Consider the following 12879-nt stretch of genomic DNA (forward strand, 5'->3'; position numbering starts at 1 on the left):
TAAGTCCGGTACATGGACTATATCGTCTACGACGAGGAAAACTTCAACACTTTTCACATCGTATCAGCGAAAACCTTTATTCGGGAAATTCGTGATAGACTACTGATGGCAGGTTTTTCTACTTCATTTAAACTTTGAATTCTCTGTTAATCGTATCGCACGCTTGTGCATTGCCAAACAACGTGATAACGATACGAATTTTATCTAAACTATTTTTAAATCTTTCCTCACATCTGTACGCTATTTTCTCGCTTCGCTGAAAAAAAGAGATTTTATTCTCGGAAATGAGTTACGACTGATGAGATTGCAACATGCCAGAAGTTTAAATGACTACAATGGTTGAAAGGAATAAAATTTTCTTGCTTGCGGTTTTTCGAGATAAAAGTACTTTTTTAATTAGGAAAAGCACATTCATATTTTTCGGAAAATATAAAATAATAAGAATGAAGACGCAACAGATTTACCCTCCTACTATGTTGCGATCAGTGAAATGTAAATATGTAAAATCATTCGAAAATTTAAGATCATAATCTTCGTATTATAATGAGAAATTACACGATGAACTAATAGGAGATAAGAACATCCTCGTTCTTACTCAAGGTATTTACGTACAAAGGGTCGTTTGTCGAGAGGACTTAGCGACGAGATCATAAAGCGAGCACGAAACTCTTTGCCCTCTTCCTTGTACTTCCTCCACTCTTTTTCCACGTCAAAGGATGCAAAAACGCATGCCAGACGGTTCTTTCGCAGGCACACAAAATACATTGCAAGTCACAATAAGAACAATGAAAGTAACATGCAAAATGCCATTCAACAGCTTCCAACGTGGTAATTGCGGTAATTTAATTGTGTCAGTTTAGAGACGTGCGTCTAGAATTGCTATGTATCGCTTTGTTTGCCTACACACAAATCGCAAACTTCGTAATTAAGGAGAAGATTGACTAAGATACTAAGATTGTCACATGTATGAAGCAAACAAGGTATAATAGTGCAAGACCGATAGAATTATAGAAAGATAGACGCCATTACTTATTTCGCTACTATAATATTTCCCGCATTAACGTCTCAAGGATAATTTGGCAGCTATAAATCTCGTATTTTCATCAACATAAAATAATCATTAAAAAAATTTGTTTCTTTGTCCCGTCTGCTGTTTCACAACATTTAATTATGGCACAAGGATTCGCAGACACAATATTCGTATTATGACTATAATTCAAAGCCAAAGAATTAGCAGTAACGATTGCCGGCAAGAAACATCTGACATTATTCAAAGTATTCGCCAATAACAATCTCGAAGAAGCATTCTACCGAAGAAACTTATGTGCTTCTAGTGCTACGTAGATAACTATGAGCTATTACTAGTAGATAATGATGCAACTAGGCAACTGCCATAAGGGAACATCATACTCTCGTTTAAGATATTCGCGTATGGAGGGTTGTTTGTCAAGCGGATTTATACCAACGAGATCGTATAAGCCGGCAAGGAAACCTGAAACTCTTTACCTCTAGTATATTCATAACGCTGGTCTTGCTCATGCGTTGTAGTATGCCGTCGAAATATGCGTCTTCAGTATTCAGATTCATGTGTTGAACGAAAATAACATCACGGGAACATTGCATAGAAAGAGATCGTATACTTTTATTAATGCAAGAAAAAGAGAACAAATCTTTATTGAGAGAGAAATATTCAAATTTTAACGATGTGTATGCAAGTGCCGAGGAATGCACTTTTCCTCAAGAATTTTTTTCAAGTTTCTCGAATAAATTAATAATGTCCCTCGAGATAATATTGAACATTTTGAAATAAACTTTTGAAGTATATTGAATCGATGCATCTTGGGCCCGATATTTATTAAAGATTCGACACTTTGACGAATATTGCGTGTTCGATGTAATGATTCATCGTGCGATCGGATCTCGTTCAATCTTCGTTCAGCATTTTGATCGCGACATCCTCGTTTGAACTCGTATCTCGGCATCTCTTTTACCGAGAACCACTCACGAAGCCAATATACGATAAATTATTTCTTGCTGATCTTTTTAAACAAACGTACGTCAAATCGCCCTGTTCATTTATGAAAAGAACGTAGCTTCCAAGAAGGAATCGACTTTGGGACGAATCAGACTGCCGGGAAGCAACGGAAGACGAAGAAAAATGACACGGACTAACGACACGTCCCACCGCTGTATGACCACTCGGTGACGGATGTTTGTAAATTACGACTCGTGTCCGCGAGGGAGGAAATCATATTCCTGGGTGGAATTTCGAGTTCCCTCATGGGGATTCTCATAGGATTGCGAGCGGGAGAGAAGAGTTCCGGGGTAGCATATCATTATGCTATTTCAAACGAATGCGCGCAGCACGACGGTGAAATGACATTACCAAGATATAGGGAGGCAGCACAGGGAGTGTACAATACCATAGTGATATATCTGTTTCTCATACAAGAATCATAAAAGTTTCCCGTAATTATTCTGGCCTTACAAATCTCTTCTGAGTGCTGAAAAATACATTCAACGATATTATGGTGATACGCAACATACATCTTTATAACATAAGTAACAAGGAAAAATAGCGAAAGAAATTATTTATTTATTCCTTTCGCTTTAAGCATACCTTGAAGTAGCCATTTCTCTTCGATAATTCTCAACATTTCTGTAAAATATAAAAAACATATATATAAAATATAAAACATACAAATTGCTTTGTACAAATATAAGTTACATAAAAATTAATAAATTACGTTATACCGCAATTTTTCTTCTAGTAATTACAGAAAGAAAGAGAAAGAAAAGTCCATAAGAAGAAATATCTTAATCTCGCTTGCAAATATTTCCTGCTGCGAGTAGTTGACGAGTGATCTTCCCTATAGAAACATCGTCGAAGGTTTTCAACCTGGATCCGCGATTCCCAAAGCTTACAGATATTCGCACCCGACACAAAAGGAACTCGTTAAAAGTTTATCGACCGTCATTCGTATATTTTCTCGCAATTCACCAGCGAGCGATCGTACGATTCCGCTCTGAGAAAGATAGATAATGGATGCACCTCCGAATGCAGTCGGAAAAGGGAAGATAATGGATGCACCTCTCGCGGCCTCTTCCTTTTCGCATAGGTTCTGTAAGGATTTCCAACCCCGACCCCATTGCCCTCCCGCCCTCTTCTAGTCCCTAACGTCGACAGACATAATTGGACAAAGAAATACGAGGAAACTGGCCACGGATTTCCTTGCAGAGTCCGGGTCATCGTTTCTTTCTCGCTTCCTCTCGCTTTCTTACACACACGCACATACACAGCAGATAGAGACACACACACGCACACACACACACACCGCGTTGTTCCCCGTTTCTTCCATTCCAATTATCCGATCTGTTGTAAAAATGATTCACCGCCAGTAATCGCTCATGCCGACGGTTCCTTAAATATTCGAAATATCCTGTTCCTGTCTCGATGTAGGTATCACGAGTTTTTACCCCGCGACTCGACGCTTCGGGCGCTATCGAAAGAACTCCCTCGTTGAACTAACTTAAAGCGCTCTCTTCCCGGTAGTCGATTATTAATTGACAAAGGTAGGAGCGACGCGAAAAATGTACTTAAACTTGGCTCGTTAATATTATCCTTATGGACTACAGCGCTCCTGCGTAAAGGGCTGTGCCGCTTCTGGCGAAGTTAATTTATCCTTATCGGACGGGGATTATTACCGTGTAATTATTCGACGTTCTTGCGTGGCTTTGTATAAACCGAAGCATCCGCGGTAACCGATAACGAGTATCGAACCAAGCATGCGCTCATTTTTCAACGAACGTTTAAATTCATTGCACTTTGTTTGGCTTGTTAACCGCGTTATTTGTTGGAAAAAAGCAAGCATCCGAGTTGTTTGAATCTTTTAATTCACGATATTGATCTAAGACGCTATTTGCATCCCTTTGTATTTCATTCTAGAATATTATTAATGACATATTCATAAACTTGAGTTAAGATGTCTACCGATTAATACTGCCAATATCTCTACATTCTCTGTGCAAAGGGCATAAATTGACGCAGCAATATCGTGACAGTAATAACCACGGGTTAAGGATTAACTCGCGCATGACTAGTTTCGAAAGTACTGACCTACTGGTGGCACAATCGCATACACAATCACATCTTGACACGCGTTATTTAGCGTGTAAACGTCCCATGTGCCTACGGCGACGACCCAAAAACCGTACTCCCACCCGTCATAGCGTTATCCAATGCCGGACGAATAAAACAAAGCGAGCGGCACCGATTGCCGGTGACATCTGACGTGATCGGAACACCGGCGGTGATCTCGCCGGACAATCGGGCTTATCTCGTGTCCGACGAGATCACCAGTCTCGATTAAGGCTCCCGGATCGGGAGCGAGGTCACGAACGGGATAAAAAGCTCGCGGCTACACTTCCATCTGGAACGGTAAATCATCGGGCTTAAAAGGCGGCGGCGACGATGATGCCGGCGATGATGCTGAGGCGGTGGAGGCTCACCGAGCACGAGATCAAGGCGCACATTTAGTTTAGCATTTGACATCGAGCGTCAGCTGCAGGCTACCCCGCATCGCGTCTTGGCACAGGCACATTTGCACGTGCACCGTAATGTTGTCGACGTCCCCGTCTCCTCGTCGTCCAATCTTCGAGTCTAAGTTGCGAGGCAAAAGAGATGCGAACACGTGCAATAGCGGCGATGTTGCGTCTTCTGGCTTCACGCCTCTTCTTTCTCTTCTTGCCCTCGTTCAGTTTTTATCCCCGTTGTCGTTGTTTCTTCTTTTCGTTAAAGAAACGTAGAAGAGGGCACGTTGCATTGCATGTGCTCCGGAGATGATTTATGTGCGAGAGATCCACGTAAGTTACGACCTACTTCTGTCGTGATCCTCCAGCATCCTGAGCCAATTGTAAATCTGTGACGGTAATATGTCCAAGCACTGGTGCAGCCTCCGCAAGACAAAGATCCTTTTCCGATTCAATTCCGGACCGCCACCCACCGGCACAAAGAATGTTTAATATCAGATTTCATGCGGGACCGCGCCAAGAGAACCGGCCGTTTGTCGAGGATCGTCCTGCCGTCGTGAATGACGCTCGACGAGCCACGCGGAGGTCGATATCAAGCGCGACGACGGCTTTGTTTCTGCTCGGCGTAAACCCCGTCGGGAATTCCGCGGCGGAATACCGCACACGGGAAGGTCCCGGGGCTGCGAGCTCCGTCGACGAAGCTGCACCGTCGTGATTTCTCCTTTCGGACTTGTTATTATCTCCGGCCGATCTTCCTTCGCTCTCCTGCGCACGTTACACTCGCTTTGGCCGTCTCGGAGAAACTCCTCTCGCCGACGATGTTCAGGAAAGCGCGCGACGGGATTGCATCCGAAGAAATTTATATTCCTGCGCGCGCGACGCTGGATATTCCAGGACGACTCTCGCGGAAAATCCGGGGGGGCGAGCGCATAAGCGGTCCCCGAGCTTTCTTCTCGAGAGATCTCTTCTCCACCCCCTCGCGAAAATAAGTTCGCCGCGTGCGTCGCGTTTTTCTTAAATTAGAATCTTGCCCCGATGCAAAGCGGACATTTTAATGTTGCTGCACAACGCCTTTGTGGATTGTCAAAAATATAATTTTACAATAGCGTGTCATCAAGTTTTAATAACGTGTTTTCTGACAAAATCTTCAATTTAATATTTTTTATTAAATTTTTAATTTAATAATTGATAGAATATATAATTTCTCGATATAACATATTCAACGTCAATTATTCTCATTAACCTGCTCGTTTGTGTACACATAATTTACAATGTAAGAAATATATTATTCAAGAATTATACGGAAAACTGAAAGAAAAATTCGATGGATATAGCAGAGTTAGGAAGATAACGCAAGCCAATCTTGCAGAAATTGCATCAAAACGAAGTTATTTTACTGCACGTAAAACGACGGAATAGAGTTTTCGTTGCGCATTCTGGCGAAAAAAATTCGTGCAAGAACTTGTAAGGGAATTCCACACGTGAGTGCAACACAAAAAGGTTTCAACGGCTTCGGAAGCTGCGCCGTGAATCCGTGCACGTTGCTCCCGCGTGCGCGTGATTCTTTTCGTTTCTTCCTACATGTTATTTCTTGTTCTGTCGACCAGGTCGGTGAAATGCAACGACAGAAACGGGTGACGCGGTAAAATAGGAATACGTCAACACGGTGACGCAAATGGGATTTGAAAATCGTCTGCGTGCCGAAAAGTAATCATTCGAAATAGTGCAATTCGCACGAAACGAACTAAACGAGATTATTTCCACGTGCGAGAAGAAAATTTCGAAAAGAAAATAAAAAAATCGAGACGAATCGAAGAAGATCGTATACCATCGATGCGCTGTTTGTGTGAAAAATAATCCTTATCGGGGTAATGCATCTCCACTCTCCCAGCATCGTAATTATTTACGACAAGATGAAACGCAATCCCCTTGTTGACGACGGGAAGAGCGGAAAAGCATATCATATCATTTTCCGTTAAAGCACATTATTAAACACCATGAGAATGACGCGTGTAATTACTCTGCAAAAGAACAAACAACGAGAGTTTAATCACGTAATTTTTGCGCACAAAACAAGCCATCGACAAAAGCGTAATATAATACGTTTATACGGTGGAAGCTGCGCCGCGCGGGGTGGCTCTCTTTCATGCGCGATATCGCGATGATAATAAATGGGGAACGTTATCTCTCGCATTTACGAGAGCAGTGAACCAAACGACCCTCCTCGTAACGAACTTCGTATATTCTCGCAGCATCCTTAGTGAAGTCGTACGTCAAAGCGCATATGGGTTAATTACACGCTCTACATATGCTCTCACGCGTCTATCTCGCGCAGACATGTTTTGTAATCCTTAATCCTCAAAGGCAGATCTTGCGAGTATCTTATGCACGATTAGCTTAATCCGCGCGCGTGCTAGATATGCGCCCTCCTCTGTGAGAAAAGCTTTATTCCTTAATCAGTATCGCCGGTGCGTAACAACGCTCAAGTTTGCGTCACAACGATACTCCAGTCCAGTTGGATTAAACAGGCGAAACGACCAACTTTCCTAATAACAGTTAATAATAATAATACTTCAGAGTATGTAGAAAGTTTCGTAATAATAATAGCTCGATATGACACACGCAGTAACGTCATAAAATAGCGGTTATAATAATAACAGAGATAATAGCATCGAATATAATAATAACGACGATTATTAATTGGAGCCATAATACCATGTAATCACGGATAGTATCACAAAGCATTATAGAGCATCAAATTTCATTGCATACCTATATAATAGTATATCAAATTTTAGCGCACTCGATATACTGCATGTACATATATCGTTGTTAGAATATTTCGAAATTCGCATAAAATAAAAAATAAGAGTATATCATCAAAGGACTTGGCGAGTTTGAGTAACAAAATTGTAAAATCAAAATGGTAGTACACGTATAATGTACAATATTTTAATGTTCTAAAATATTAAATATTTTCTTTCATTTAGACATAGCACATGGCAATTTTACGGCCGAGGAAACGCCGACAACCGAATCACCAATCCAAAGTGACGTCTTCGTCGAGAAAAATGGTGCCGCAGAGGGCGAGCTTCCGGTTTCGACGGCGAAACATGATGATCCCACTTTCATGGCGATCGTAATCGGCGCGCTCGCCGCCGTCATAATTATACTTGCTCTAGCGATATTTATGATTATCTCGCGACACAGGCAACGCAAGTGTTTCGCCAGTCCGATGACCGGTAAAGCTCCTTCTCATCTAGGTTCCACCTGCGCCACCGTGGAGAAAGGCGCGGCTTTGATGGCGTATACCTTGGAAGACGACGAAAGGTGAAGGATAGTATAATATATCATGCAATGAAAAATGATGATAAAAATCGAATGAATAAAAAGAAAAGAAAATTATTAATCAAATATAAGTTTTTGGATATTTTGCATATTAATCGAAACATTTTTTTCCGTATATCACATAGAAGAAACGCAATATCAAGTGATAATTTCTTTATAATCAAAATACAAGAAATTTCATCAAATAATTAAATTTATTTGTTATTGGCAAATAAGCTTGGAAAATGTGTACTTTATTCTGTGTTTCTCGACATTTTTATTCATTAGACGACATGAACGTCTAGACAGACCGATGTACGACTGTACGAAACAAGTAGTCGAGTCCTGGCTTTTGCATCGCAAAATGTGTTTAACGATAATACACGTCTACCGTACGAGGCCGTATTCCTCATTTCTTCAAAGTTTGTATCCGTTCAGAACACGCTGAGCACGATGACGGAAGCAGCCTTCCAATAAACTTTCCATCCGCCGTGCTCGTTAGCGAACGTCCAATAACGTCCAATAACGGACATCCTCGGGCAATATATCGAGTTTGTGCGGCACGAATGTCTCCAGAGAAGATCCTCCGGCCGCCTTGTAACTTCGAAGCATCCCGCACGAGCTTCGGCATCGATCCCCCGAGCTCCATCCTCGCTTTGTGCAATCCGATATTGCAGTTGCGAGCTTCGTACCAAAAGAGAACGTGTATAACGTGCAACTTCAAGTAGGCGTGCGAATGTTGCATTGGGCCTTTGACGAGAACCGCGTGTCCCGCACATACAACACTAAAATTCACAAACGGAAAATATGCTGTTCTTGAAAACCGGGGATTCGTGCGCTCCGCAAGTCCAAATTTTGCCGGGAACGTTTTACGGTTCCCTTCGAATCGTATATTAATATTACGATTTTACGAAATGGAACATTTTGTATTATGTTCGATCAAGTACTCGAGGCAAGTACCTAACTGGCAAATATCACACCGAATGAATCGATCCTTCATTTTCAGATACGCGGGAGGTTCTCTGCCGACTTTGCCACGCGACCTCGGCAATCGTCTGCTGGACATCGTGAAACTGGACGACTACCAAGAGCCGTATCAGGCGCTAAAGTACGCGCCGTATTACAGCTACAGCACCGTCGTTATGGAGATGAAAGACATGATGCTGAACAACAAGGCCACCAACATCAATCACTCAGGTATGCGGCGCTCGAACGCACCCATCTATACTCGCGACTACGCACGCACGCATGCACATATTCCACCCACACACTCCTCGTGTCCATACACGTGCGCGAGCACACATTCAGCCACTGCGACTCCTGTACCAATGGTGGTGCACCCATATACGTCTCGGCAACAAAGCATTCGCCCTGACCGCAATCAATACGCCATCCCCTTCTGCGCTCGCTCCTCCTTTGCTATATCATCCACAGCAGTGTACGCGAATGGTGCAGTTGACACGTCGTACGATTATGCGGTACCGGAACTCGGCACGGTGCCCCTGCTCAATCAGGATGCCGGCGCCGGTCGCGGAACGACCATCTCCAACGCCACTGGTGACCAGGACAGCCTCTTCTCCAAGAACTCGCGAACCACGAAGAGCGAAGACAAGAAGGTGAGACACTCGCATTCTTATCGTTAGACCTTTTTACAGATTTCGTTCTGTACGGTTTGGTCTTTGCCCTGACTTGCGATAATCGATCCAACCGTTTCGGTTTTCGATAAATCGATATGAATATACATAATCTTTTATCTCCTACGTTTTACATCGTTGTAGAAACAGTAAATAGAAAAAATATTTCTCTCTGTGACTTAGTTTGTACGATATTGTGAGAACGGTGAGAATAAATTAATCAGGACGTGAAAAAGGCGACAATATTAAAGTTTACTGATGCCAACTGATCCTCGGCGCGTACTGAATAAATAAAGAGAATACCTGGAAAAATGTATGCCGTTGTCGCGCTGTCGGCATTAAGCGTAGCTTCCCACCCGGTCGGAGATAAATTCACAATTAATAATTTAAATCAATATGGTGGAACGAGCGCGGAACATTTGGGGCGGATATACCTCCCGTGGGTACCGTATACCGTAGCTCGTATCCAGAATGCCAGAACATTGCACGAGGGCGGAAAAGAGCGCAGGAACCCCTCCGGGCCGACATCGAACACCCGAGACGATCCCTTGGGTTCTCCATCGACAAAAAAGAATCACGGAGTCGCGGCCGAAGGTCAATCTAAAAGCATGCGATCGATTCTGAAAATAAGCTTTTTTGCAGCACCGAATAATACAATTATGCCAACTGGCTGGGAATTCATAAAGATCTGATTGAATCTGTAATCTTAATAGCATATCGGAGAAATGATAACGCGCCGATCTTAGTGACTGCTTTCTCGTACGATTTATTATTCTCACGATCTGGCAAAGGATAATTGGAGTAAAATACTCGAGTAAAACCGATCGGGCTCGTAACGCGCCGTCCTGCTTAGACTATAAATCGTTATTGTGACTCGTCCCACATACGCTGGAAATAAAACCGGCTACGACGCGTAGTCAGCACGATATCAGGACGGTGTCCGCAAAATTAATCGATCGATCGATCGTCGCCGGTTGGCCTGTAAACGAATTCAGCCGCCGATAGAACACGTCGGCGGGAACCCTTTCGCGGATACGCCCGCCGCTGCAGCCCTCATGGAATGTATCATCATTACGCGGTCCGGCGGCTTCCGGACCAGTTCGCTCCGTTAATTGCGGAGAGAAAGCGCGTCGTGTAATCACGTTTCTAACCACCCCCTGTACCCAGCCGACATCGCAAAAATATTACGTGATAGGGGTTGATTTCATGGCCAAGCATCCTGGTATCACCGGATGTTGGTCGTTGGACGTTGGACGCTTCACGGCATACGGCACATATATACGAAATTTTATGACGCGGATAATTTCTTTTTTCCAAGAACCACGTTTACCTATCTTGTAACGCGATCAAGCTCCCTCGAGATTCGTTTTTTGCAAACGCTGACAAAATGATACCACACTGTGAAAATACGCGTTACAGATGAACCATTTTCGCCCGGAGTAAATACCTGATCTTGAATTAAATCGGATTACACATTTCATGGATAACATTGCTGCACGCGACTATCCGCCCATCCCACGTATTTTCACGAAAAATCTGGACAATTAAATACATTTCGCACGCATTTTTCTCGACGAAAAAAAAGCTCGAATAATTCACGATGACTTTTATTACGAATTTTGTCATTTGAATGCGAATAATTGACTTGCTCGTGCAGCGGCGGGTAATTCCGAAATGTCTACATTTTTTAGCTGCAATATTCGTCATCGTGAATCGAGATTTTGCGCGTATCGAATGTAAAGGAAAATACTTGATAGACGTTTGTCCCCATGTTTCAGCTAACATTGATTCCCTCAAAGCCCTGAATACGAATAGCTTCTTCACCGTCGAGTGAGTCCTTTCTCCGCGCCGAAATACACGCGTGTCCCCTAGGATAGACACATCTAGCATCGCGGTTTGCGTACGGTTTCCGCGCCGTGAATCGAGATTGATCCGAACACAATACTCGGAACGGCACGCTCCAGATTCGAAAGTGCCCGTGTCTACGTCGAGACGTCTGCACGTGATTGACATCCGACAGCGCCACTCGAAACAGTCAAAACATTTCACCCCGTGTCGCGTCGAGTCTGGCCTTGACGCTTCGTAGCAACGCCAATCATCCTTCCTGGCGGATTCACTGTTATCCGTAAAACGAGGATTATCCGGCGAATATCCGGCGCGTTCGACAATATTTCTTTCCACGTCACTCTCACTTATGAGAACGTCTCATATTTCAGAGCAACTTTCGCGATCACCCAGGTATTCAGCGAATGAAAGCAGCAAGTGCGTATTATTGATCGTTCCACGACAAAAATTACATTCGGGCAACAATCTCCCGATCAATGGATCCCTTTGTTATACTTATCCTATGATTTCATGTACTTTCATTCTTTGATCAATTTTGCAAGTAAAATAGCTTGACGGTATTTCGTTTTCTCTTTCATAAAAATCTATATATTAACGTACAATATTCCATAAATTTTCACTGAGACATAATCCCACGAGAACGTACTCTGATCAGACAGCCCGAGATATATCGCGTCTTATCTTACACTCTGTGAGTTCATCGGCTTTTGCCAATCGACAATGAAATAGTTCATGATCAATAGAACACTTGTGAGTCGTGCTACAGTTCCGCTCTCCTCTCGTATTCTCTCGTGCGCTTGGGAATTTGCAGACGCGAACGCAAAGATCGAAGGGGTAAGCCGAATGACGGCCGTAGATTTTGCGATATCCCGGCGCGACTAGCGTGATCATAGATCGTTGATTATCGTTGCCCGCACAATACATTTGCGCTTTCGTGTTGCAGTCGCCGACTCAACAGGAGGTACTCTCGGCTCTGAAGAGACGTCTGGAGCAGACCAGCGTACCGCTCTTTCCACGGCACCGCCTTCGTATGCTCTCCAAGCTCGCCGAAGGGGCGTTTGGAACGGTAATGACATTGCCATTACACCCGCGAATAATAAGTATATAATTCGACACGAATCCGAGAAGAACGAATCCTAGAAAAAACCGAAAACGAACAATATTATCCTTAAAAATTTCGAAAAAGAAAAGTTACGTTTATATCAACTTTTTCACTTATTTTTCACGAAATTTGACTCGTTTACTTGCTATTGAATAAAATAACTTGAATTATTGCAATCACATCAGCATCGAATTACTTTACTGTAGCGTGAACACGGAAATATGTTATATCAATCAATTTACAATATCATCCCCTGACGAGATTGCGCCTCCACGTCGAATGACGGAAGTTCGGGTGCGGCGGACCATTTCGCAAATTCACGACGCAACATGCGCTACCTCCTCCGTCGCGACGACGATCACGAAATCAATCCGTTTGTTGGCCGCACGGCGAGCACGGGCAATTCAGCGTGCCCCGGATGCGCAACAATACGTCGATTAA

At 43.2% G+C, this 12879-nt stretch overlaps 1 protein-coding gene across 3 annotated transcripts in view; it reads left to right on the forward strand.

The window, feature by feature from the left end:
• The window catches only part of LOC105284816 (discoidin domain-containing receptor 2), a 119031-nt gene that overhangs the window by 87877 nt on the left and 18275 nt on the right, over nucleotides 1-12879 (forward strand). For 2 of the 3 annotated variants that reach the window (XM_011348606.2, XM_026969794.1), the window contains 4 exons: nucleotides 7521-7860; nucleotides 8864-9054; nucleotides 9292-9473; nucleotides 12280-12402. In XM_011348606.2, coding sequence (XP_011346908.1) covers nucleotides 7521-7860; nucleotides 8864-9054; nucleotides 9292-9473; nucleotides 12280-12402 — 836 coding nt within the window. The remainder of the gene's footprint in view (nucleotides 1-7520; nucleotides 7861-8863; nucleotides 9055-9291; nucleotides 9474-12279; nucleotides 12403-12879) is intronic. The other variant, XM_011348607.2, reaches the window with a different exon arrangement.

Source organism: Ooceraea biroi, chromosome 5, assembly GCF_003672135.1.
Source record: "Ooceraea biroi isolate clonal line C1 chromosome 5, Obir_v5.4, whole genome shotgun sequence".
Taxonomy (NCBI): domain Eukaryota; kingdom Metazoa; phylum Arthropoda; class Insecta; order Hymenoptera; family Formicidae; genus Ooceraea; species Ooceraea biroi.